This window comes from Corvus hawaiiensis, chromosome 11 (genome assembly GCF_020740725.1).
Source record: "Corvus hawaiiensis isolate bCorHaw1 chromosome 11, bCorHaw1.pri.cur, whole genome shotgun sequence".
Classification (NCBI taxonomy): Eukaryota; Metazoa; Chordata; class Aves; order Passeriformes; family Corvidae; genus Corvus; species Corvus hawaiiensis.
In genome coordinates, this window is record NC_063223.1 from 7,719,791 (window position 1) to 7,745,380 (window position 25,590).

The following is a 25,590-nucleotide window of genomic DNA, read 5'->3' on the forward strand; positions in this document are numbered from 1 at the left end:
AGGCCCTTTTCCTCCGCATCCTGCGCTCGCCGCTCCCGGGGCGGCAGCGCTTAATTTCCGGCAGCAGAAGGAAGACGCGGCTGCTCCGCCGCCGCTCCCCCGCGGGCAGGTGCCCTTCCCCGAGGGCCCCACCTGAGCCGCGCCGCCGGACCCGACCCGCACCCGGGCGCCGCTCCGCCGCCCCGGCCCGCCGGCTCCCCCTTCCTGCCTGCCTTCCTTCCCTGCCTCCTTGCCCGCTCCCGCCGCCCCGGCCCGCCGGCTCCCCCTTCCTGCCTGCCTTCCTTCCCTGCCTCCTTGCCCGCTCCCGCCGCCCAGGGCGGGGCGGTCCCGGCGGCCGCGGCTGCTCCCGGCGGCGCTCCCGGGGCGGGCGCGGCGGTGCCGCCCGCCCCTCCCTCACACCCGCACGGCGCTTCCCCGCGCAGCCCGGCGGGGCCGGGCCGAGCGCTGCCCCCGGACATGAGGATTGAGACCGGCGGCGAGCGCCGAGCAGGAGCAGCGGCCGGTCCCGTGGGCCGCGGGGCTCCCCGGGGCCGGCGGGGCTGAGGTGCCCTGAGATACGCGGTGAGATGCGATGCTGTGCCGGGGCGGGGGAGCGCAGGGCGGGGCGGCTGAGCCGGATCCAGCACGGGCATGGCAAGAGTGGGTCGGGCACCAGGTCCGGCTGGGCCAGAGGCTGGGTCCGGTTCTGGGTCTGTCGTGGAACCAAGCACGGCCTGGCACAGCGTGCCGGGCACCTTCCCGAAGCTACAGCCCCTGAGCCAGTGCCCAGGGGTGGGTAAGGACCGCGTGTTTTGGGGATACCGCAGGGTTTGTGATGAGAGGAGAGGTGGGATCCTTGCGAGATCCCCCCCCGCCCTGCCCCAGGCACTGTGCCGGGGAAAGGGGCCTGAGTGATAGGTCAGCAGCGTGCCGGGGCTGTGAAAGCTGCTCTCATTGCTGGGAACGTGTCTCTAGAAGCTGGACAGTGTCCTGAGGAAATCTCCTTTTGCGGGACGCATCTAACTCCATCTTCCTCCCCCGCTCTAGGTTTCTGTACCTGGGAAATCTGAAGCGGTTCTTCTCAAACCAAACAGGTAAAACTACTTGTATCGTAGGAGTTTTGCTAAAGGCTTTGGTTGAAAGCAAGCATGCAAATTTTAGCAAATTATAACGCCAAAAAAGGTGGAGTTTAGATACAGGCCATACATTTTTTTTCCTCAGGAAGTTTAATGGTTCAAAGCAGAGGTGTTAGATGAGAAGGTTGTATTAACAGGAAGGTATGCAGTCTGCTTTAGGGTATACAGATATGTGTGGGCCTGTGTGTGTGTATATGTATATATATAAATACACTTTCATTATATATAAAATGATATATAGAATATACTCAGTAGTCAAGTTTCTTTAACATGATGTTAAGCACTAAAAGCAGGCATCCTGTAACAGACTTATCTGTGACCCTATATTTGCATCTACATAGTTTTCCTTCAGCTAATGACTAGTTGAAAGTGGAGAATGCACTATTTTTATACTTATTTTGAAACTAAAAATCCTTCTTTTCTCACCCCTCCCCCCGGTTCTTCTACTTTTTCTCCCTTCTCACTGGATATTACATGCTCTATACTTAGTTTCCACATTGAACTCTCAGGATCCCTTGGCATTTAGCTAAAGTAAACACACCCATTTTAGCTTGACTGGGAGTTTGTAGTGCGTAATAACACTCAATGACTAATGATTCAAAGATAATCCTGAGGTTGTGCAGTCTGGCCTCTCAGTGAAAGTTTGGTCTTCACAGGAAAAAGAAACCACCCCAGAAATGCAAGTACAAATTCTTTGACTATGTGTCTGACTCTGACTGAATTTTGTCTTTTATCCTTGAAATACTGCAGTTAATTTCCTTTTTTTTTTCCTATTTTATTTAGAAAGTACAGAACTCACAGGTTGCCATGTTTATGTTGCTTGTGTTTGGATTGCTACTGCAAGAAATTCTGGCTAATTCCCAAGGTGAAAATCCTACTGAATTCCCAAACATTTGGGAAGAGCCATTATATAGCTACAAAGCCCTCAACTTGCCAGATGAGCATATCCCCTACTTTCTGCACAATAACCAGCATGTTGCTGACATCTGTAAGCAGGATGCTCTTTGCCCATATAAAGTAAGTTTGCTTTTTCCTGTTTGTTTGTTCAAATATCCTGTTGGGGTGGTTTGTTCTTGGGAGTTGTAGCAATTGAAGATGGTGAATAATTGGTCTCCTTGCCAATTGGTCAGGAAAAGGGGTTGTCTTAGAACATATTAAAGACAAGACTAACATTGCTGTGCATGTGTGTCCTCTTTGGAGCCTCTGTTGTGCATGAAGAATCTGGGTGTTGTTTCTGCAACTCTGTTTGAAAACAGACCATACCAAAAGCCTTTTATGCAAAGATTTATGAGCAAGATGTCATTTAAGAGCTAACAACAACCTTAAGTCATTTCCCATTTGCCTGTTGCAAAACATGATTCAGTCATTCTGTGTTGCAGAAACACTTGAAGAAACTGAAATCCTGCTGGGGTTATGAGAAATCTTGCAGATCAGAGAACAGGTTCAGTTACCCAGTGTGTGATTATGTTGAAACTGGATGGTAAGTTCAATTTTAAAAGTCTACTGTAGATTATGGTAAAAAAAGAGGGTAGTGCTCACTTTGATATAACTGTGAAGTAAACATTATTTTGATATTTAGAATTTAAAGCATGATTTTTAATGGACACCTGTGTGTATATATATATATATATTATATGTGTATTCATTCATAATGAGCCTTTCAACATGATTTAAAAAATTAACTTTTTAAGGAAGAAAACACTGTTAGAAATGCTTCTTGCCAGAATGTTTTCATTATTCTGATTTAGCCTTGAATTCAGTTTCCTAAAATAGCTGTATTTCCTTTCTTAGCTTTAAAAACAGAGGAAAAAATGTTAAAAAAAATGTATACCCTTTTAGGGGAGAATAGCTTTAAATTGCGATTGATGATTTCACTAACATGCAGCTGATAAGTGCTTCCTGTTTTGGCATCTTAAATGCCAATAAAATAACTGGCTGGTTCTTCTGTTCCACTTTCAGTGGAAAAATGTTATCTGTTGAAGTTATTACTAGAATTGAGCAACAGACCTTGATTTGTTTCCTCTCTCTTTTACACATCAGGGCAAGTGACATCGAGACAGCCCAGCAGATATTCTGGAAACAAGCTGACTTTGGATATGTTCGAGAGAGGCTCAGTGAAATGAAAACCCATTGCAAGCCTGCAGCAACAGTAGGTATTTCTGATAGGTATGATACTTTGCACTTGGTTTTAAAAATAGTTTTCGTTATTGACAGAATTCTACTTGTTCTTAACAGGGGGATTCATCTCTGACCTGTTCCCAGTACCTTCAGCATTGCAGAGCAACAAACCTGTACATTGATTTACGAGCTGTAAAGAGAAACCACGACAGGTCTCTGATTTACCTGTGTTGTAGCAAAAATGGGATCTCAGGGAAAAGGATTTGAAAATTAGTTTAACAAAGCTGGTTTGCTTGTTGCCATGGGTTTTACTGCTGATCAGAGACTTGTTGCTGAAGCCCTGTAAAAGTTTATACCTCTTCATTGCTGGCTGCTGCTGCTGCTGCTGTTAGCAGCACAGGTTGTTTAAAAAACCAAGTTCTCAGTTTTATGGAATTATGATGGGTGATTGAAATCCTCCCTGGTGGAAGAGAGAAAGATTTTTCTGTGTCTTCAGTCATGTCCTTCCTTGATCAGATGATGTGCAAAATACAGCTGTTTTTGTCTGAGGCACCAACGCCTTTCCTGTGCCTTTATAACAGATCCAGGAGCTGCATTTTTAAATACCGAGTGACTGAGGAGAGATCTGAACCTGGATTCTCCACATCCCAAATTAAAATGCTCCATATTGGAAAACTGGATGAAAAAACCATGCCGCTGGTGCTGGCATGACCCTCTGCCTTGTCTTTGAAGTCAGTGTCTAGATCTGGTTCAGGACTGAGACTGGTATTACCCTTCAGAATGGGTTTTGTCCTCATCACAGCCTGTCCTGAAAAACGAATTTAGACAGTGCTTTTAGCTGGCAACTTGTTTTCAGAAAATCTGTTCTTGCACCTCTCTCTTCATATGTCATGTAAAATCCCTGGGTATTGAACTGAGTTGTGAAATCTGAGGTAAATTTCAGTGAGAAACTGTTAAAAACAAACAAAAACTCCAACCAGTGATGCTCCTGTTATTCAGTGATGCATCAGTGTCATGTAGAAAAATCTAATTAAATTAATAATTTGGGTATGTGTAAATAATTCTTAATAACAAGATTGTTATTAGGTGGATTAGTGCTATTTTCTAAGGTGATGTCTGGACCTTCAAGGACACCACTATCTTTCTTTGGGAGTTGTGGGAAATTCTTGATTTATGCTGAGGAAAATACTCAGGTTTTAAATATGTATGAAGTGCCCTGCTGAAATAAGTAGCACTGTCTTGAGTATGTAATTGAGATTGCAGGGCACTGGTAGCCCTGTTGCACAAAAGCTGATAGACTTTTTCTAATTTGTGTTAGATTCAAAGAAGACTTTTTCCAGAAAGGAGAAATTGGCGGTCATTGCACCCTCGACGTTCAAGCGTTTTTGGCTGAAGGTCAACGCAAGAGCCCTCTGCAGTCTTGGTAAGAATCTCTTGTCAAGGCTGCTTCCAAGTTCACTTGCTAATCGTTTTTGATTTTTGTCATTGACATTAGCAGCTGTGTGTAGGGGATTTCCTACTGAGGAAAGACTTGCTTCTTTTAAGGTCAATTTGAGAGTTTATATTAGAAACCCCTGATAATTACATCTATGCAGAAAGTCTGAACCACACTGTGTGGAATTGTGTCCTGCCTCATTTGCAGCAGCAAAAGATGTGAAATCATCTTGCAATTGGAAGTTCTAACCTTCAGGTGTTTTCTGGCAAGGTGCTGGTGCTGTGCCTAATCTGTGTGTGGAAGGGGTAACTGCTTTGTGGTGAGATGTCTTGAAGCTGGCACTTGTGTGTGAGTTCACACAGTCCTTGGTGAGGATGATCTGGGTATGTGCTCACACGGCCTTCCCAGGGAGGCTGTGCTTGGAATGTGAGGTGGGCTGAGGCTTCAGGCTGAGTAGGAAGTGCAGAGCATCACAGCTTGGATGTTAGCACTTCAAAGCTGCATTGCCAGTTAATTGATGAAGGAACAGGAGCCATTAAGGTCAATGTAATAATTCATTCTTTTGTATTTTCTTTTTCTTCCCCCATTTTGCATTGATGGTTAATTCAAGTCAAGAACTGCTGCAGAGGAGAAAGACTTTTCTCCTCTACCTGCTATTGTCATCACAACTGCTCATCCTTGTTTAGATCCAGGAATGATAAATACTGCCTCTACCTTCATTATTCCAACCAAGGCATGGAAATCTCGCTTAAGTGTCTTTGGCAATGCAGATCAAGTTGGATGGACCCACAGATCCAGGCTCTGAGGTTCTTTGTTACATCCCTGCTGCCTTGATTTGGAGATCAAAGGTGCTGTTCACTCCTGAGATCAAAGGCAGTGTTTAACCTCTAGAAGCCCTGAAGAACCTTCCCATTATAATTTCAAATCATTTGAATTGTCAGACTCTATCAGTTTTCAGCAGTCTTGTTAAATGGACTGGATGGACAGTTACTAAACCTGAGACATATGAAGTACATTTGTTTAAATGTGTTGATGTCAAAGCATATTCTGTGTGATTGAATCTTTCTAGGTTTGCAGAACTCCAGACATTCACTGCATTAGACTTCAGGCCTCTAGAAGATGAGAAGTGTGACATTGTTATTGAAAAACCAACATACTTCATGAAATTAGATGCAGGTAATCGGTATCTTTATTTTTTTTTGTACTGCAGTAAAAAAAGCTCATATTCAACTTGCCCATCTACATTATGCCTTTGTGATTAAGTTCACTTGTAGTATGAAAAATGGTGTGACTTTTTCATTCCTTTTTTTGGTGTAGTTCCAGTGATGAACTTGGAAGCTGAAATTTGAAAATCTTATAATTTCCCACACATGATTTAAAAAAAAAAAAATCAGAACGATTTCCTGTTGTTTGCCTTGCACAGTTGTTCTCTGGACTGTGGTTTGGCAGTGTCTGACTTTGTGCCAAAGTCTGTTCTGTACAGTCTCTGGCTGTGTTTCTGCATGACAGGTTTCATACCATGAAACACCAAGTATGGGTGTCTGTGTCCTGCAGTGTGTGCTCAGCAGCAGGATTCTGTGTGGGTTGGATGATAGGGAAGTGCTGTTCCAAGAGGGGCAGCACCCAGGCACCTTTAGGAATCTGACATTTTTTGAGCTTCACCAGCCTTTTTGTTAGTGCAGCACCGTTTGCAGCCAAGTGTTGATGGAGGAGGGTGTTGAGGATGTAGACAAACCAAGCAGCTGCAGTGGGGTGAGCTGTGTTTGAGCAGGGTGCTGCTCATGTGCTGTGTTCTGTCCCTGTGATACACAGCAGCTGTGACCCGAATTCCTCCACTTCCCCTGCCACTGCCTTACATTTTAAGCAAAGTTGTTGCAGGAAACTGGACTGTGTTTCCTCCTTTGTGTTTCCTCCTTGTTTCATGGCAGTTTGCTGTGCACCAAGAATGAACAAGAGAGAAACAAGGAGGAATGACTTGGGCTTTGGCCTGTGTGAAAGTACAGGTTCCGTCTTGTAGTCCCACAGACGGAGTTTCCCTTAGCCTCACTAAAGGAGAACCAAGATCTGTGCTGAAAGCCAGTTTTCATGTTTCCTTATGCCTGTCTGGGCTGTGGTAAAGCAGGAGTTCCTTTCATATCCTTCACAAAATAGCTGCAGACTGTAAAGAGAAATAGCACATGAAGCTCATCTTATTCTTTCTTTTGGCCACTCTTCTAACTCTTTTGTACTTTTCAAAATCACATTTTACCTTCTTATCTTGACTCCTCCCTTTTAGAGGTTCCCTTTTTTAGGGTCTATTGGGAGGATTCAGTCAGAAGCAGGGGGAAGCTAATATAAAATACAAGATGCTAACAAGGAAAAAAGCATAAACCAATAAAAGTGGAGCAAGTAATGCAGTGTTTTGCTAACAATTCTTTCTTTCTCAGGTGTTAATATGTACCATCACTTCTGTGATTTTGTCAATCTTTACATTACCCAGCATATCAATAATTCCTTCGGTACCGATGTCAACATAGTCATGTGGGACACTGTAAGTCTGCTTTTAACCTATTTGTGTTTCTGCTTTGTAGAGACTCTCAAGGTTTTAGTAGCCAGTCCTTAGCTCTCTTGTGGGCATAGCCATGTGGAACTGATAAATTTTTGGATCCTTTTAATACAGGTACATGAGTAATAGTTAGGGAACAGATTTTCCATGATAAACCAAGTGCTGTTGGAATGCTCAGCTTTGCTAATACATAGCTATGCCTTTTTTTGGTGTGACCTCAAAATAACCTGATCAGTATTTCTAACCTGTAGCATTTGAAGTTTTAACTGGTTTTTTGTAGGTTTTTTCCTCTTGGAAAATTGAAGTAGATTTGCTCAACTGTTTCTTCTATATTTAAAAAGAAATGCAGTCTTGCATATTGTTTGTAAATCAGTAATGTGCAGCCTGTAGTAAAGAAAACAGTTAAATTAAATCCTTATATATATTAAAGCAGAGTTTAATATTTAATTCGTTTGAGTAGCCTTCTTGCAGTTACTTCCCTCAACCACCTCTCACATTGCCATGATAACATATAAAAAGAGTTTTTAAGTGGGGCTGTTTCTGCTGTACTGCTGAGTTGAAACCATGACTGTGTTTAAGAGTAATATTAGTTTTATTGGACAGTATTTAAGTTGTGTAGGAGGGTATTAAACTAAAGAGAAAACAACTGGGCAATTTGTAATATGCCAGCTAATGTGTATAATCAGTTCCAGAAATAACAGTTCTTAAATATGACACTGTCCCACATCTGTTTTGTGATCAAAAAGTGCTGAGTTTTCTTTCTGAGTATTTAGTGCTAGGACAACTAAACTTCAATATAGAACTGCAAATATCCCCTGCTTGCTGTTTAATGAGAAACTGTTTGGCTAGAAGAAACCCTTTTTTCTAATTCTATTGCATTTTAAAGCTAAAATCAGTGCCGTCTGTCAGATAAGTGAGCCCTCTAGGTGTTGTACAGGGACCTGTTAATCCAGCTCTGATGGCTTTCTGAAAAGATCAGGTGTCAGATAGCATTGTAAATTGCTTTGAAAAGCAACTCTTTGTCTTATATCAATTTGCTGAATCAAATAACTCTTTCAAATGTACCATTCAAAGTAGTGTCACACTGTTATAATTTTAAATGAGCATTACCTGCTTGGGCAGCTTGAGTTCATTGCTGTGTAAAACCAGGGGATGGCACCAGTCAACTGCTGCTGAACTGTCTGTGCTCGTCAAAAGGTGGACTTGAGGCTATTATTCATTCTCTTTTTTTCCCCTTGATATAATTAGATTTGGCCATACTTCCTAGCTAATGTTCTTATTAAAGAGCAATGCCCTTAGATGTAGGTTAAACAAAGCAGAAAATTAGTAGGAATTCTGCTGGGTGTTGGTGTGCAGATCCTCTGTGAATGCAGGGAGGCAACGTTTATAAAGCACTTTTAAGGAGAGCAGAGAGGGTTAGAAAGTGGTGCTTTCATCAGTTCTCCACTTCTAATCCGGGAGAGCAGTGCTTGTAAGACGTGGCCAGAAAGGAGTCTGGATTGTAAAATTCATTAAAACTTAATGGTAGAGGAAGAGGAAGGCCTCTTGAACTGAAGGAAATCTGATGCCCTTTAGATTCTTTTACATTTCACCAGATATCTGTTCTCTCCTGCTATCATTTGTAGTCTTATTTTCAAATTTCTTTTTGAGAATGTTCCCACATAACTTTCCAAGCTGCCTGAGCCAGCCCCAGAGCTGAAAGGCAGCTTTAGTGAGAATCTGCACCAGGGCTACTAAGGGCACATTTAATTGCATCCAAAGAGCAAGAGGTGGTGACTCAGCCCTGGGATGTGTAGGAAACGTGACAGACTGAAGGCAGGAGCCCCTGCTGCTGGGATAATGTTGTAGGGAGTAGATGGCTCTTTAAAGGTTCCCCACAGAATGTTGCTGCAAAGGGGAAAGCTTTTTACTGCTCTGTATAGAAACCTCTTAGCTGTTTCTTCCACCGAATCAGATCATTGCCTTCAATTTGTGATACATGCGCAATATGTAAGTGACAATCCCAAAACAGGCAAATGCAAAACAAGTTTGTTGTGACTTTTTACCTCAAGCTTCAGTGCTGCACTTGAATACCCAGATGTTTGTTTGTTTTTTTTTAATCTGAGGAGTTGAGGTTCAGACCTTCTACCATCCCTATGTTTGTGTTACTTCAAATTTAACTTGTGTTCTGTTGACTCTGGGAAAAGTAGTAAGTACTTCTCACTCCTAACTCAGAAATTCTAATCTGCTACAGAAGAAATTGTCTAGTTTCCTAATGTAGAGAAATTTTTATTAAAAATTAACAACCTGACAGGTAATTGGAGTTACCTGCCAGTGCAAACACAGAGTTTGGTGCTGTGTAATGTCTATGTTCTGTGCTAGGCTGCCTTGGGTCCCATTAACTGTGTATTAAAACTCATACGCAGAACTTGCAAATCATGAAGAGAGGTTCTAATATGCATTTATGTAATTGTTGTACCCTTGTGTTTTCTGCTTTCCTCCTAGAGCTCATATGGCTATGGTGACCTGTTCAGTGAGACATGGAAGGCATTTACTGACTATGAAATCATTCATTTGAAAACCTTTGACTCTAAAAGGGTATGGAATTCTATATTTTGTTTTAATTCATGGTCACTAGGGAGCAAATATGACAACTTCTCAAGCTGCTTGTGGTTATGGGTGTCCCAGAGGAAAGCATTAATACTTTCCATGCATGTTTAATTTGTGTAATATGAGTGTTCCACCTTAGAAACAAGAGACAGAGCTGTAACCTAATTCTGTGGTGTGTCTATCCTTTATATAGATGGACCTAACTTTTGTGTCCTTAGAGGCCGGTATTTATGAATGGGTTTTGCTTCTTCAGGACTCCTGACTGAAGTTAAGGATTATCAAATGGTCTTTCTAAAGTCTTCTGATTCCTCCTGAGGTGTTTCTTTCCCCCTGTAATTATTGGCATTCCTGCTACTTATCATTAAAAAAAAATTACACCAAAAAATATATCCATTCATTCAGAGCTCATTTTAGCCTCTTAAATCTAGTTGTAAACTCACTAACCGGTTTCCTTCCCTTTAGTCCACGTTTGTTCTGTTTTGGGGTGTTTTCAACACCTCTTCCCACACTTGCATCTGTATCGTCCCAATCGAGAGCTCTTTTGTGATGAGGATTTTCTTTGTTCTGTTCATTTGCACAGCCAAGGAAGTGAGGCTGTCCTTGGCAGGAGCAGTAATTGCTGGCTCATTTAGAGCAGGGCTGGCAGTGAATGGGCTGGGGGAAGGCAGCAGTGGGGTGTAACTCCTTGTGATCCCCTTCCCAGGTGTGCTTCAAAGAAGCCGTGTTCTCTTTGCTGCCTCGGATGCGATACGGATTGTTCTATAACACACCTCTGGTGAGTCCCTTTATCCAACCATTCTCACTAGGGGGGTGTGGCAGGATGGAATCTGAGCCAACGAATCTCTCCGATATCATGAAATGCACCGCAGTGAAGGTTCCCACTCCAAATGGAATGATCTTCCCTAAAGATTGGGATTTTAAAGTTACTCCAGCTGGCTGTGTGCAGTCTCCTATGTCACAGCTCAGGAGGTGCATATTATTCCTCTTTAATGGGTGGGCACTGTGAACTAACTGGTGATTTTGTGGAGCACAAGAGCTTGAACACAGTCATGCATCCCTGAGGGTATTAGCTCACACACTCAGCTCTAACACTAGAGAGAGTTTATGTCTTTCTCAATGAAAGTGCCACTTGTGTTGCAGTGAGCAGTGACACGTGCAGCACAGTGCATGATACTGGGCTTTTGTTCCACAAAGCTCAGTTTTCTGAGGAAAATATCTTTGTATATTAACAATTGCTTTTTAAAATTTCAGATCTCTGGCTGTCACGGTACGGGGCTGTTCCGAGCATTTTCTCAGCACGTGCTACACAGATTAAATATTACTCAGGAAGGACCCAAGGTATGGTAACTGCATAATGCAGCTGTAAGATCGAGCTGGTGGCTCTTGCCAGGGAACAGCAGTGGCAAACTGAACCCAGTGGGGAGTGAGGGTGTATCTGTGTACTTTTTGTCCTTTCCTGTGATGTTTTGGGTTTGTTTTTTCTCCTGTAAAGGCCTTCAGGAAACATTTGTGTATGTTTGTGACAGTCGCCCTTGTGTCATATTTCTATAGGACAGACTTTAGTACATTCTCCTTCCAACCTTAGGGTCTCATCCCTGTATCCATTCTCTGTGCTTGAGGCCTTTCTGTCCTTCCTAGTTAAGTCAGACCCGTGTTCCATGGAGCAGCAGTGGGAATCCCACAGAGCAGTGCAGAGCTTGCCCTTTATCAATCCTCTTGGATACTTCTGAGTTCGGATCAGAGCTGGAAACAGTGGAATCTGATCCTTCCATGCTTGCCCAGCACCATCTGTCTGGTCTGGGCTTCTCTGTTGCTCACACTGATGTTTTTTGCTCTTGGTGGCCAGGGCAGTTCTGGGCTGGTTGAGGTTGAAGTGTCTGCTGGAGACTCGCCCACGTATTATTGCTGAGGGGCACATTCAGAGCTCTGCGCAGGCATTTAGTTATGCTTCTCCTGCTGACACTAATGGGAGTCATGCAGCTAAATCTCTTTATTTCACTTGGAACGCTCACCCCTGCGAGTCCAATTAATTAAAAGAGGTAAAACGAGGAACTGGTATAGAAGTAAAATATTTTTTTCCCAAGGAACTTGTGCACAAGCCATCCAGCAAGGTGCTTTCCTGCTTTCAAAAACTGCCATGTAATGTGTGATACAAAGGCTCTTTTGTACTGAATCAAATAAATATTTCAGAAAATATTTTTTTCTTGGTTAATAATCAGACTTTCATAAAGTTTTTGATGTTTTGAATCTGTCAGAAAACACGATGTGAATTTTAAAATGGTTACATCATCTGTTTATTACATGTGGAAGGAACATATTTAGTTGCTCAAATAATTGCCAGATGTAAATATGGAAGAGTTGGGATTGGTTTTTTGTGAGAGCTGCCTCTTAGCTGATACACTGCTGCTTCTTTCTTTTTAGGATGGGAAAATCCGAGTCACCATCCTCGCACGCAGCACAGATTACCGGAAAATATTAAACCAGAATGAGGTGTGGTCCTTTTTATCTTTAAAAAAGATTTATTAGAAGTTAAGTCTTGCTCATTGGATTGGACATCTATTTTCTGGCAAATCTCAGACAAATACGTCCAATATTTTTATTAATTTGTTCTAAAATGTCTTCTAGGCAGTCTCCATTTCTGTACCCCAGACACTGAACCTTGCTGCCCTTTCTAAATATCCAGTGGAAGACTACAAATGTAATACTGAAAGTATTTCCTCTGAGCAAACAGACACTGCAGAGCTTCAGATAAAATTAAATTATTTCACTTTTGGATTATTCCTTTTATTTATACCATCTCCAGTGTTGAGGTCTAACAAAACCCTTTGTAATGCCTGCAGATTGGAATGCACAAGCCCTTGTATCAGAGTTTGTGCACTCAAAACGTAATGAATTTTCATATTGATTTATGTTTTTCCATCATGCAACTTCATGGACTTGTGTAAAATCTTCTTTCATGGTAAAATAATAACATTTAATGTTTTTATGCCTATTTTCATTCTCTACTGTTAGTGCCTGACAGAAATGAATTGGGATTATCATCCCCACCTTATGCAGGGAGAAATGTGATGCACTAGCTCAGTGGCAGAGCAGACAGAGCAAAGGATTTGTGCTTTATCTGCTGGGCCGTCCTCACTTCATGCCTCCACTGCTGCATGTAGTTTGTGTTCTGGTAAAATGGCAAAGAGAGAAGTCGGTTTTATCTTTACCAGGTCAGGAGTGCAAGGGAGCAATTAACTGAAGGAGGACACCGAACCATTGTCTTTTTGTTATTCTCCTCAGCTTGTGAATGCCTTGAAAACGGTGTCGACGCTGGAGGTCAAAGTGGTGGACTACAAATACAAGTGAGTTGTGGGAGGAAACTGGTGTGAGCTCGTGCTGCCTGTGGCTGCTGACAGCTGTTTGCAGGCAGTGCTGTGTCTGTCCCCAGCTCTAACCTGGGCAAAATCCAAGGACTGGGAAGGAAAAGTGTTACTGAGAGAGTGGTGGGTGAGGTAGTCGAACACACCCGTTCTATAACGCACTACTTAGGGTTAGTAGGCTCGGGTTAAAACTACTATACAATGAGCAAGGTTTGAAATCCCTTTTGTTCCCTCTCCCAAAGCCAGCTGTGTTCCAGTCACCTTTTTGCATTGGCTAATGCTCTGCAATAACTGTGTCAACAGGGATTTCTGTTGTATGATGTTGGTGTCTTATTTTATATGAGCCTTAGTTTAGTAATCAATGATAATTCTGATTATTTGCTGCTCTGGTGGCCGCTGAAGGCACCACTTGAGGTCAGTTTGTGGTGCCAGACGTAGTAGGCACTGTGCCAGGAAGAAATGGATTGAAGGAAAAGTTCCCAAACAGAGCATGCCTGTCCCAAATGGCAGCAGCTCCACCTGGAGCTGTCATGAATCATGCAGGAAGAGTGAGAAACTGAAGCAGCGCTGAGAGATCTGTGTTCTGACCAGAGACAGTGGGAGGAAGTTTATTTGTGTATTTTACATTACACTGAATGCAGTTCAGAAACATTTATACTGGGCTTTTAGGTTTTGTTTGGGGTATTTTGTTTGTAGTTTTTGGGTTTTTTTAAGATGGTGCATTTTTTTAAAGGCAAGTAAAAAGAAAAACCCTTAAACTTACAAAAACTTTACCCTGACAAAAAAATATTTTTTAAAAAAGTTCTTACGAAGTTTTGAAACCTGCCTGCATTTCTTTTAGTTCTGTGCTGAGTTATTGCTGGCTGCAGCATTTATGATTCTTAGTATTGCTCCTTGAAAAATCAGTCTCAGTATTCCCTTAGGCCAATTTTGTGCTTTCCCTGTGTTCTGCTGGGGTGGATAGAGCTGCCACATCATCACCACTTTTGTTGTGTTGTCTGCAGGGAACTTGAATTTTTGGAGCAATTGAGAATTACCCACAACTCTGATATATTCATTGGGATACACGGAGCTGGACTGACCCATCTGCTCTTTCTCCCAGACTGGGCTGTTGTGTTTGAGCTGTAAGTCTGTTTGTCCCTTCTTCCCCCTCTACTACACACACAACTGCTCCTGTTGGTTCCTGTGTGTTAATGAAACCTCTCCCTTCCTGGTATTTGACCATGAATGTTTGTCTTGTTTAGACTTCATTTTTGGCAGCCTCTTCTGGGGATCAAAACAGAGAAAGCTTTCATTCTAAAATACAGTGTAATTATATCATACAGGCTTAGCCTGTGATTTCTTAATCTACCATGGTATAAACATAATGGCAAAATGGCAAACAATGAGAAAACCTCACTGCTCAAGCTCTGCCTGGTGAGTCTGACATCTAATGATGTTTCAGTGATCCAGGTGAATTGATTATGTGCATGTCCAGGGTGCTACCCACCCCCTGGAAGTTTTTATATTCTCCTTTTTCTGCTCAGGACGTGAGCACCAGCTTGCTGGCCAAGGTCAGCCCTGTGTTGTGTTTTGCCTAAATTGCTCTTGTAGCTTCCTTTTAAACATATTTTGTCACAAAGTGTGGGTGTTAGCAGACACTCCAGTCCTACAGACCTAAGCAGAAATCCAGAATGCTTGTTTGAAGAGCGCTGAATCCTCCATCCTGAGAAATTCTGCGGTGGGAAGGCTGCAGAACTGGTGTTTTGCAGCACAGTCTTGGCTTGAGAATGTTTTGTCCAGTCTCCAAATAAGTTCAGAAAGCCAGAGGTTGTTTTTCACATGTCCAAGAGCTGCTGCAGCTGGACAGGGATATGTTTGATGTGCAGACGTGTCTCCAACTGCCTCCAAGGCCACATCTTGAGAGCAGAAGGCAACCCTTGTTGTTTCAGTGGAGCAGAATTTGTCCATGGTTTTAGAACTGGACAAAAGACATTTCAATTTTTTCCTGTTTCACCGTGGTAAACTTCAGCACAATCTCTGTAGGTAAATGTGTTTTTTCTGTCTGTCCCTAGATACAATTGTGAAGATGAACGTTGTTACCTGGATTTGGCAAGGCTGAGAGGCATTCATTACATCACTTGGAGGAAAAGGAATAAAGTATTCCCTCAAGATCAGGTAATGGTGGCCACACTGGAAGGGTGAGGTGCTATAACTGAAGGCCTTCACAGTTATCTTGCTTTACCTACCTATGTTCTGGTATTTGAAATATGATTTTCATTCTTTAGACCAAATTAACTTCCCTGTTGTGATTAAGAAATCATTTGATATTAATGGCTGAGGGAAGAAGAGAAATTAAATTAATTGGCCATTAACCATTCATAGAATGGCTGTTATGCAGTTACTTTGCTGATTCTTTTGCCTCAGAGCAGATCAGTGGATCAGAAATAATAAATTGAAATGGCAGATCCTCAATTTTTTTCTTGCTTTTTTGAATGGAAGATGCATTGATTTTTTTTCTGTCTAAAAATCCTTATCTTGTTTTTCTAGGGACACCACCCAACACTGGGAGAACATCCAAAATTTACAAACTACTCCTTTGATGTGGAAGAATTTATGTATTTGGTGCTTCTGGCTGCAAATCATGTTTCACAGCATTCGAAGTGGCCATTTAGGGTAAAACATGATGAATTCTAAATTAGACTTCTAACTGAAATACTGCTTTTAATTAATCACAGAATGCCCTGGATTGGAAGGGATTTTAAAGACCATCTCATTCCACCCCCTGCCATGGGCAGGGACACCTTCCACTATCCCAGGTTGCTCCAAGCCTCGTCCATCCTGGGCTTGGACAATTCCAGGGATCCAGGGGCAGCCACAGCTTCTCTGGGAAGCTGTGCCAGGGTCTCACCACCCTCACAGGGAAGAATTTATTCCTAATACCAAATCTAAACCCACTCCCTGCCAGTTTGAAACCATTCCCCTTGTCCTGTCACTACATGCCCATAAATAAATAAATTTCCCCCTATGAGGGAAATAACCCATTATTAATTTTTCAGACTACTTCTTAGCACCATATCTTGTCTTTATAGCGCCTTTTTAATCTGGGAGGTTTTGAGATGTAAAAACTATTTTTCAAACTATTTCTGGTTTTTTGCACTGTGTTTCTACATTCCAGATTCTGAAATACTCTTTATACAAAGGTATGTCCACCCATTTCATGTAAGGTTTCCTGGGGGAGATCCAGGGTCAACAGACACTGCAAGCTTCTACTTTAAATTTAGAAACTTTTCACATTAGAGAGCACAGTCTTATGATTTTGCATTTAAATATAAACTTCAACTCTTGTCCCTGTAGTTATAAGTGCTCCAATATAAGAGGTCTGCACAGTAGGTTCAGGCAGTTTTCTGTCTCATGGCAGGTAAATATCCTCCTAAGTGAATACTTAAAATTTCAGGTAATCTGGGCATTTCCTACTTTTTCATGTAAACCAGCACTCTGCATTGGAAAACTTCAGCAAATTGGAATAAAACTTGAGTTTTTTGAGGATTCTAGAGGGAATGGCCTTCTAGTTTTTTTAATGACAAATGATAAGATGTGTAGAGTGTCTTTCAGCTGCAGCTGAAAGGAAAGCAATTGGTGAGGAACCTGGTTCTTGTAGTCACTAAAAGCCTAATTTTTAATATTCTTGTTTCCTCAAAATGTTGAAGAGTTAATCCAGAAAACTTTTAAAATGAAATCTTTCCAAAGCCAGTAGCACAGTTCACTGTTTTCAGTGAAGGGAATATTAAGCCAAAGCTGAGTTCTTTTTGAAATTTCCCCTGGAGCTGAGATGTTCTAGTGGGGAAAATAAAGGTAGTAGTCCTGTTGTCTTAAGTGGGGCCAGACAGATGTGTAGAAGAATCAAGTTCAGTGAGATAAAACCCAAGAGTTCTGTGTTAAATTATGGATTTTTGGGGAATGTATCCCCATGCTGGACTTGCAGTTCAGCCACACAGTCCCGATGGCTCGGAGCAGGCACACATTTGTATGGAAAAGCAGGAGAGTTCTGGTAAATACAAACATTTCACTGCTCTAATTGTAGATGGTATTGACTTCCCTTCCCCAGCAAGTTCACAGAGTGTGGATGCATTTACTGACCTGTCTGTACTGGTAGGGATGAGTTACTGTAAACACAATTTTCATATAGATCTCTCATGACCTTAATCAGTGCGTAGGGGAAGCTGGGTAGAGCTGAGACCTTCATGTATTTTGTGCATGTGGTGCAATTCTTCCTGCAGAGTGTTGTTTTACTGAGGGAGAAAACTGTTTCACTTTAAAGGACCATAGAAGCAAAATTGCACTTCTTAACATGAGTGGGACAAAAAAAAAAGCCCTTGAGCAATACCATTTCCTGTATTTGTATGTGTCTGTTGGGGTTTTTACCTTGTGGGATTTTTAAAGTAAAAAAATGTATAAAACTTAAGTCAGTAAAATTGTCTGTGTTTGAATGAAACCAAGTCAAAGTAAAGAAGACATTTAATAATGAGCTGTGCATGTAATTTTTTTAATAAAAAGCTTTTTAATTAAAAAAAGGTGTAAAATTTTTGGTCACAGTTTGCCAGGTTTTAGAGGTAGATGTTTTAAGTGCTATTAATGGCATGGAGTCACATGTCTCTGCTTTTTCCTGCCGTGACAGCCTGATGGTCTGAGGTCCAACGTGATATTCAGGTCTATTTATTTAGGAATTGTTCAGAGGTAATGCTGCCATGCTGCACTGCTGGCTTTAGTGCTGGGCATTTGAGGCTTGGTTTGTGAAAATCTTTGTATATATTTAACTTCCTGTGGTGCAGGTGACGCCGCTGAAGGCAGTGAGTGAGCGCTCGAGTCTGCACAGAAGCAGCTAATGAGGAGCTGCTCTTTCAAGTGATCACTAAAACAAATGGTTGAACATATGTGTGGAGGAGAGGCTGCAGGGACTTAATCCAAGGGCAAAACATCCTGCCAACATTCACCAGATTCAGCAAATTTGAGTGCACTGTCAACAGTTGATGGCCAACATATTATTCAGCCTTTATGGCTTAATATTGCTGGGATGGAAAGACTGTTTGTGTTGATTAACTTTGCAAATAGTACACAATTTTCTTGGCAGCAGAAGGAGGTTTGGTTGGATTTTTGGGTTTTGCCAGTAAATCCTGAGGGAGTTTGGACAACAGCAGAGGTGTGGCTTGTGACTTGAAGAGCATCTGGACCATCTTGGGTCTGTCTGGAAGCTGGAATTTGAGGGAATGCATGAGACTTTTGGGCCACTTCATCTTAAGGCAGGATATAGCTCTGGGTTAAGTTTTCCTAACAGACCATGGGAATCTTGTTCCTTGCTGCTTCTCTTAAAATTTTTTTTGGTCTCTTCATTTTATCCAAGTTTAGAGTCTAAGTGGCACATTGGCATCAGAGTGATGAATTCAGTTTGGGGACTTCATGTAATGTTGCCAATCCTGAATGTTTTTATGATTGCCTGTATTTCCTGTATGATGTAAACTGAGAGCTGGATTTGGAATAAAAAAATAATTTATGGATGCATGTTGTTTCTTTCCTTTTTACTTCAGAAGTCATCAAGATGTAATTTCAGTTTTTTTCTTTGGGAAGTTCTGTGGAAGTTGGCTAAGTGTGAGAAATGGTTTGTGATGGGGAGGTGGCAAATCAGGATTATTAATCTTAAGAGTACGATTATAAATATTAAGGCAATACATTTTTAAAAGCCATTAAGTAATAATGGAATTGTTTAACTTTTGCTGTTAATCTTACCAGTACCATTAATGAGATAAATCAGGGTTTAGCATATCTCTTAATCTTGAACTTTTTTAAGGAGAAAAACGGAAGAAAATGTTCTCCTTGGAGCTTTTCATGTGCTCAGAAGGGTAAAATGTTTGATTTCAACACTGAATAATTGTTTCAATTTGCAGCATTTGCCTTAAGTTGAGCTCTTACTCCACTCCTCTGAACACATGTTTCTCATGGATTGGGCTTTTTGCCTGAAATAAATTAACTGCTACTGCATATCCCCTGGCTCTGGCTCTGAAATGGCCACAGAAGCTTGGGGTTTTTGTTGTTCATTCATGAACTCTCCTCATTCTTGCATTTCAGGTCCTCACCTCAGGCCTGGGTGTGAGGATGCTACTGAAGCCCTGCTCAGAATGGGAGCCCTCTTGGGCTGGTGCCAGGGCTTGGGCTCATCCCAGCCCAATCCAGCTGCCTCCCCCAAACCCTGCAGTTTGAACTGTGCCAGCAGTGCAGCTGAAAACAGCATTTTGTGTTTGGTGGGAGAGAGATGCACAGAGGGAATGAGAGAGGTGAGGAGGGAGGAACAAGTGTAAGGTTTCAGATGGGTAAAACAGACAGAGAGTCATTCTCAAGCCTGGAGCTCAGAACACCTCTGGGAACATGATTATAAATCAAATGAAATTTGTGGAAACCCTGTTGGGACAGAGCCAAAAATGAGAGGAGTAAAAATATTCCTGTCACAAACTGCGGGGAGGTACAGGACAGGGAAAGGAAAGGTCCTGAATTCCCTTGAATCTGAGCCAGGAGAGGGGAGTAGCATCCCGGAGCAGGGTGGTTGTGGGGAGAAGGGACAGAGCTGAAAAACTGGGTGGTGACCTGGGATTTGTGCCAGAGAGCTGAAGGAAAGGACAGGGCAGGTTGAAAGGGGGTGTTGCTGCAGTTGGGTAGAGCTGACAGCACATTCACAGGTGTAATTTTTTATTGGCTGCTGTCCTCTCTTAGAACACTGAAATATTTTTATAATATAACAATATAATATAGATAAAATACAAAAATACCCTTATATATATATAAAATAGAATAAGTAATATATGAATATATATAATATAACATTAAGTACTTGTTATTACCATTATCTTTTGGATAGGTGAATAAAACTCAAATAACAAACTATTTCTTAATTTCATTTATGTTTTCTTGGTTCCCCTTCCCTTTCCAATCATTCCATAGCAAATCAAAAAGAAGAAGTAGGAAAAAAAGAGAAATTGCACTATTACTGAGAATAAATTTGTTTTGAATATGTATAACTTCTACAGTGGCATTGTTCTTTTGACTTAGATTTTTTAAAAATCAAATCTTATTTTGGCCTTTAGAAAAGTATTTATTAATGTAGTACACAAAGTGCACAAAGCTTTTGAGTAGTGGGTGAGAAATCAATTGTCTGGAGCTCAGCTCCCCATCACTTGGGAACAAAACAGTGTCAGGAATGTTAATTCTGGTTGCCAGGTGTTTGAGTGTTGGGTTTGTTGGAAACTGAACAAAAGATGACGTTCAATCAAGATTTTATAAGAGAAAGTTGAGAATGCATCAGTTATTTTCTCGTTTGAGCTGATAATAAAGTCACTGTCGAATACAAATACTCTCAGTAAGGGCAACATACAGAAAAGGAGGAAATCTTACTAAATCAGTCATCACTGGTAGAGCCTGGAGAACAGAAGGCTCTGGGGGGACCTTCTGGCTCTCCACAGCTCCCTGACAGGAGGGGGCAGCCAGGTGGGGGTTGGGCTCTGCTCCCAGGGAACAGGGACAGGACAAGAGCAAAAAGGTTTAAGTTGTGCCAGGGGAGGTTTAGATTGGATATTAGGGAAAAATTTTTCACCAAAAGGGTTGTCAAGTGTTGGGAGAGGCTGTGCAGGGAAGTGATGGAGTCCCCATCCCCGGGGGTGTTTAACAGACACAGAGCTGTGGCACTTGGGAACATGGTTTGGTGGTGGCCTTGACCGTGCTGGGTTAGAGGTTGGTCTCGATGCAAAAGCTCTTTTCTAAAGTAAAGATTCCATGATTCCATGCTGATTACGCCAGCTCAGAACTTGCAATCTGCTGTCTCTGCTCACACGCTCCCTGGCAGTGCTGTGCCTGTGTTTCAGTGTCTCGGTGCTTTCAGAAGATCACCCTGGCCCCAGTGTCGTGCTGTCAGGTGACAGCCTTAGCTCAGGAGCCTGCTGCAGGCCCGGGGGTCTCTGCAGGCTGGGAATACCCCTTGCCTTGGAGGGACATCCTATTCCAGGTAAAGCAGGAGAGCTTTCACCACCTATTGTAGCAGAGAGCAGTAGGTGTCACTAGAGCCCTTTCCAACGCTCAAAGGGAATCTCATTGCAGATGCAGAATCCGCTCACCGACGACAAAGCAACTGCTCCTGCAGTCATGATTTTGTTTTTCCTCCTTCCTGTTTGTAGAAGCAAAAAACTAATCCATGGAGATTTTAGCTTTTAGCCTAGGATGATTCAGATGCTATAATATCGGTATATTTTTCTTCAGTTTTTCTTTAAGCAAATTAGATGGTGTTGTAAACTAATTTTCAGTTAATCTTTTATAACTAAATCCTGCTTTATGTTTTGTTCTAAAACCACTTTGTGCCAGGCTGTCACCTTTTAGTAGTTAATTCAATTCCTGTTTTGCTGCAAAGTCTTGATTTTTGCTTATGCAACACATCACCCAGCCATGCAATATATCCTGCACCTTCCACTAGGTAATTACTTCTCTACTGCAGTTCACTGGGAAGGGTGGTGTGTGTCCACATGCATCTGGTGTCATAGAAATATGGACCACTGACACCTCAAAAATAGTAAGAAAATACTGAAAAATGAAGGAGTTGTTTTTCTGTTTATTTTAAAAAAGCATCTACCATGAAGACAGTTGTTTTTAAAGAAAAATATTTGAGCTTTGCAGACTGTCCCCTTTCCAAACTTATCCCCCAGCTGGTCACTAAAGATGGGATTGGTTGACTTTTCTTCACAGCTCTGGGAAGCTTTGAGCTGACACAGGGCTCTGGCTGCCCAGGGAGGGCTGTGGTGTCCAGCATTATCCCTTTGCACTGGGTAAAGCCAGAGGAGATGATTTGTCTGCCTGACATCTGATCCACAGCTTTCAGCAGCTGAGCAAAATAAAAATAAACTGGAAATCTTAATACAGGGTAGGAATTGTTTGAGTTACTGTAAGAGAAGGGTGGAAAGCAGGTGAGGTTTGTAATATGATGGAAACATTGAAATAAGGCTGATGTGATGCAGGAGCAAGGTGTCCCTCATCAGCTTTGGTGGTTGAATCAGGGCTATTTGGTGTCCCCATATGTGAGGAAACACTTAAACTCTCATTTTGCTTTCACTGATGCACTGCCAGGTTAATAGTTGGACTCAATGATGTAAAAGGTCTTCTCTAACCTAAATGATTCCATGCTGACTAACACCAGTTTGGAACTGTCTGGTGGGCGGATCCTGTGAGAAGAGGAAGGCTGCTATGGACAGTGAAGGTCAGTAAATGACTGGTACAATTCATCATCTCTCGGCCGTTCTCCATGGATCGGTGTCAGGTGAGGAACGTGGACAGGTCCTGAACGTGCAGTGAAGTGTGGGCAGCTCTGGTGGAGCCTGCAGCAGGCGTTATTCCTGTTTGGCATTTGATTTGTTTTGCATCTTGCAGGTAATTAAACTCCTCATCATGTTCACCTGTCAGGTGTAGGAATCTGCCCTGGCCCTTGGGACAGGCAGGAGGGGACTGAAGGGGCTGTGTCCAGCATAGGGAAGGATGGCTGTGCTGGTGAGGGCTCTGGGAGGGTCGTGGCACCAGCAGGAGGGCAGTGGTGACCACATTGGCCATCATTCACTACCCATCAAGGGCTCTGCACAGCAGTGAGCACCAAGGCATGTGTTTCGAGCTGACAGCTCCCAATTGTTTCCTCACCAATTACCGTGCCCAGGCCTTGATAGCACAATGAAATGTGCCTCCTACCCATCGCTTCATCTCTGTCAGACTGACTGGGTGTTCTCAGTTTGTTATGACTGGGAGAACTTCAGTGGCGTCAGAAAAATAAGTGAGCCTGTCTCTGGTGTGAAAGGCTTAAAGACAGGGTGGATGCTGTTAAATAAAAATGCCTCAGTCCAGATGAAAATGTACATGGAAAGAAAACCTCATGGACCAGATGAGCCCTCTCAGGTCTGTGTTCATTTGGGACCCAGTGGGGGATGAAAAGAATAAGAACTTTTCTTTTGCTAGATGTCTTTATACTTAGTATTCAGCCTTTCTTATAATTTATTCATTGTGGTCTAGCATAGTCTAAAATATCAGCCCTTCCCTCTCTGTCCTTTTACATACGCATTTTTGATGCCTCTTAATTCATTATTTAAGCAGCCTGCGTTCTGCTTTACAAAACACCCTCCTCCCTGGTACCTTAATGCTATCAGTTATTTGTGTATCCATGTCAGCAGCTTTCCAGCAGGGAAAGGGAAGGGGCAGGGTGGGATACTGATCCCCCAGCCCTCTCCTCCTGCACCCACCCCAGCTCCCCTGCTTGGGGAGGAGCAGAGGGCTTGGCAGGGGAAGGAGCTGGGCAGGGAAAGGAGCTGAGCAGCCAGAGTTCGACTGCTGCAGCTCCGGCAAAGCACTCGAGGATGTGCTGAAGTGGTGCTCCAACACGTGCTGTTTTGAAGCCTCAGAGTTCTCTTGAGAGACAAAGTGGCTCAGTGGCACTTTAGGGGGAATGGGACAATGGGACACCGCAGCTCTTGGTGCGGTGGAATCCCCGCTCCTGCTGGGACCTCGAGTTCCCCTCCTGGGACTGTGAAAATCCATTTCAGCAGCACATCCTACCCAGCAGCAGTGTCTGAGTTAGCGCTGGTGAGAGGCAGGGGATCCCTTTGATGGAGGTGCACTTGGAGTGCAAAGTATTCCCTGTCTTGTCACTAATTACAAAGTTGGATAGCTGTCAACAGGAACATTTGCAGCTGAAAAACGAGCCTGTACATTGTGAAGTGTGAGAGATGCTTTGATTGGAATTCTTGCAGCAATCTGTTTGCTCCCTGGGTGCGGTGTTTGAAATGCTGCCAAATGTGCCATTCCCCCCAGATTCCACGGGTAATGTCTGCATCCGGGAATGGTGGGTCCGGAAGGTGTCACGTTCCTAGCACTGCCTTTCCCTAACAGAAGAAAACTGGGTAGTTAGTTCAGTGCAGAGTATTATAACACTCCCTTAAGAGCAAGGAATAAAGGTTAAGTAAATTGAGAGGAACACAGATGTTCCAAACCTCCTTCTTATGCCCTTGATGGCAAAAATGCCCCAGATATTAACTATTCAGTGTTTTTAACATTCCAGCCAAAGAAAAAGTTGGGAATATTTGACCTGTTAGTGCACCTTTCAAAGAAAACACTTTCGAATGCTGTGTGATAAATCAAGCTTTACTGACTCAGTAGTCTCAATGTTTTCTTTTTGAGTCAGGAACTCATGAGAAAGTCTAGGACTGAAAAACAGAACTGACAGCGTTCTGGCCATTTAATGTAAGTTCTATTTTATTGATCAGATTTGAAAGCATTTAATATTAGTTTTGTGCAATGACATCAGCTGAAGATGCTGCTGTCACTTTGAGGACAGCAGGAGGAAGAACAATCCCTGCATGGCAGGAGCTTGTTCTCAGCGGGAGGGACTTGGCTGAGGACGTCACAGATCCCACTGACTCAGTGCTTGGCTAAACACTTTTACCTTATGTTTTGCAAATAATAAACAATGTTGCTTATTTCTATGGCTTTGGGGGTTTGCCCCCTCCTGACAAAACAGTATTTACTTATTCTCATATTTACTTTGTCCCAGCTCTGTGTTAATATCATATTTACACAGTCAATACTCTTCTGCTGGCAGATTATTTTTAATAGAGCGCTTTATTAAAGCGTCTTTCAGGAGAATATTTGCACTGCAATGCACGTCAGAGCACTGCTGTGTGAGAAGGGCTTTTCCTGAATGCACCAGTACAGTCACTTGCTTATCAAATTTTGTGCTTGGAACATTTAGGTGAAAGAGGATAAAAAGGAATGTGACTGCAGATCCTGTGTAGATCCTTGTGCAAATCCCACCATGGGTGAAGTCTTGCTGGACACAGACATGGTGTGAAGTAAGTGCAGAATGTTCTGTGCAGCTTTTTTGTCCCCCAGATTATCTTTCCATCACTTGTAAATTCCTGATGCCCAAATTAATTTTTAAAATTTTTAAAATTTTCCTTTTTCTCATTACTGAGAAGAAATCCCAAGCTTCTCTCCTTTGGGACAAGTGTCAATTAACCTCCAGTATATTCTGTCACTCTTGGAGTTAACCAGACCCCAACTGCTCCTTTTTTCATGTTATTTTTTGGATGTTATCCTTCGGACTTTTGCTCTCAGTCTGAGATGGAGGGTGGTGGCTGGCACTGCCCCTGCTGAAATCCACAACTCATCTCTCCTGGGACTTCAGTGGCACTAGGATTACATCAGAGGAAGGATCTGATGGCACTGGAGATGGGGACACTTCTGCTCACCCCACTCCCAGCCAGCACTCCACAGAGAAAAGTTTAGGCAGGGCTGCTGTAGGCAGCTCCATTTAATTTTGTTCTTTTTCACTGTTAATTATGAAGCAGTATCCAGTGAATTAAAATCTGCATGTCTATTGAA

At 42.6% G+C, this 25,590-nt stretch overlaps 1 protein-coding gene across 1 annotated transcript; it reads left to right on the forward strand.

The window, feature by feature from the left end:
- Nucleotides 1-382: 382 nt before the first annotated feature.
- EOGT (EGF domain specific O-linked N-acetylglucosamine transferase) lies at nucleotides 383-18,698 on the forward strand. The gene is made up of 17 exons (XM_048315268.1): nucleotides 383-561; nucleotides 1,027-1,073; nucleotides 1,899-2,132; nucleotides 2,495-2,595; nucleotides 3,156-3,264; nucleotides 3,351-3,445; nucleotides 4,552-4,656; nucleotides 5,738-5,844; nucleotides 7,095-7,198; nucleotides 9,698-9,790; nucleotides 10,506-10,577; nucleotides 11,054-11,140; nucleotides 12,224-12,292; nucleotides 13,085-13,146; nucleotides 14,169-14,288; nucleotides 15,219-15,321; nucleotides 15,694-18,698. Exons 3-17 carry the CDS (start codon nucleotides 1,923-1,925, stop codon nucleotides 15,838-15,840), a joined length of 1,584 nt encoding a protein of 527 aa, XP_048171225.1. The 5' UTR covers nucleotides 383-561; nucleotides 1,027-1,073; nucleotides 1,899-1,922; the 3' UTR covers nucleotides 15,841-18,698.
- The last annotated feature ends 6,892 nt before the right edge of the window (nucleotides 18,699-25,590 follow it).

Bases quoted from the DNA above. Each gene is read 5' to 3' on its own strand.
- EOGT (XM_048315268.1), top strand. From the start codon at position 1,923: ATGTTTATGTTGCTTGTGTTTGGATTGCTACTGCAAGAAATTCTGGCT. The intron at 2,133-2,494 runs GTAAGTTTGCTT...TCTGTGTTGCAG, and splicing joins ATGCTCTTTGCCCATATAAA to AAACACTTGAAGAAACTGAA. The intron at 13,147-14,168 runs GTGAGTTGTGGG...TGTTGTCTGCAG, and splicing joins GTGGTGGACTACAAATACAA to GGAACTTGAATTTTTGGAGC.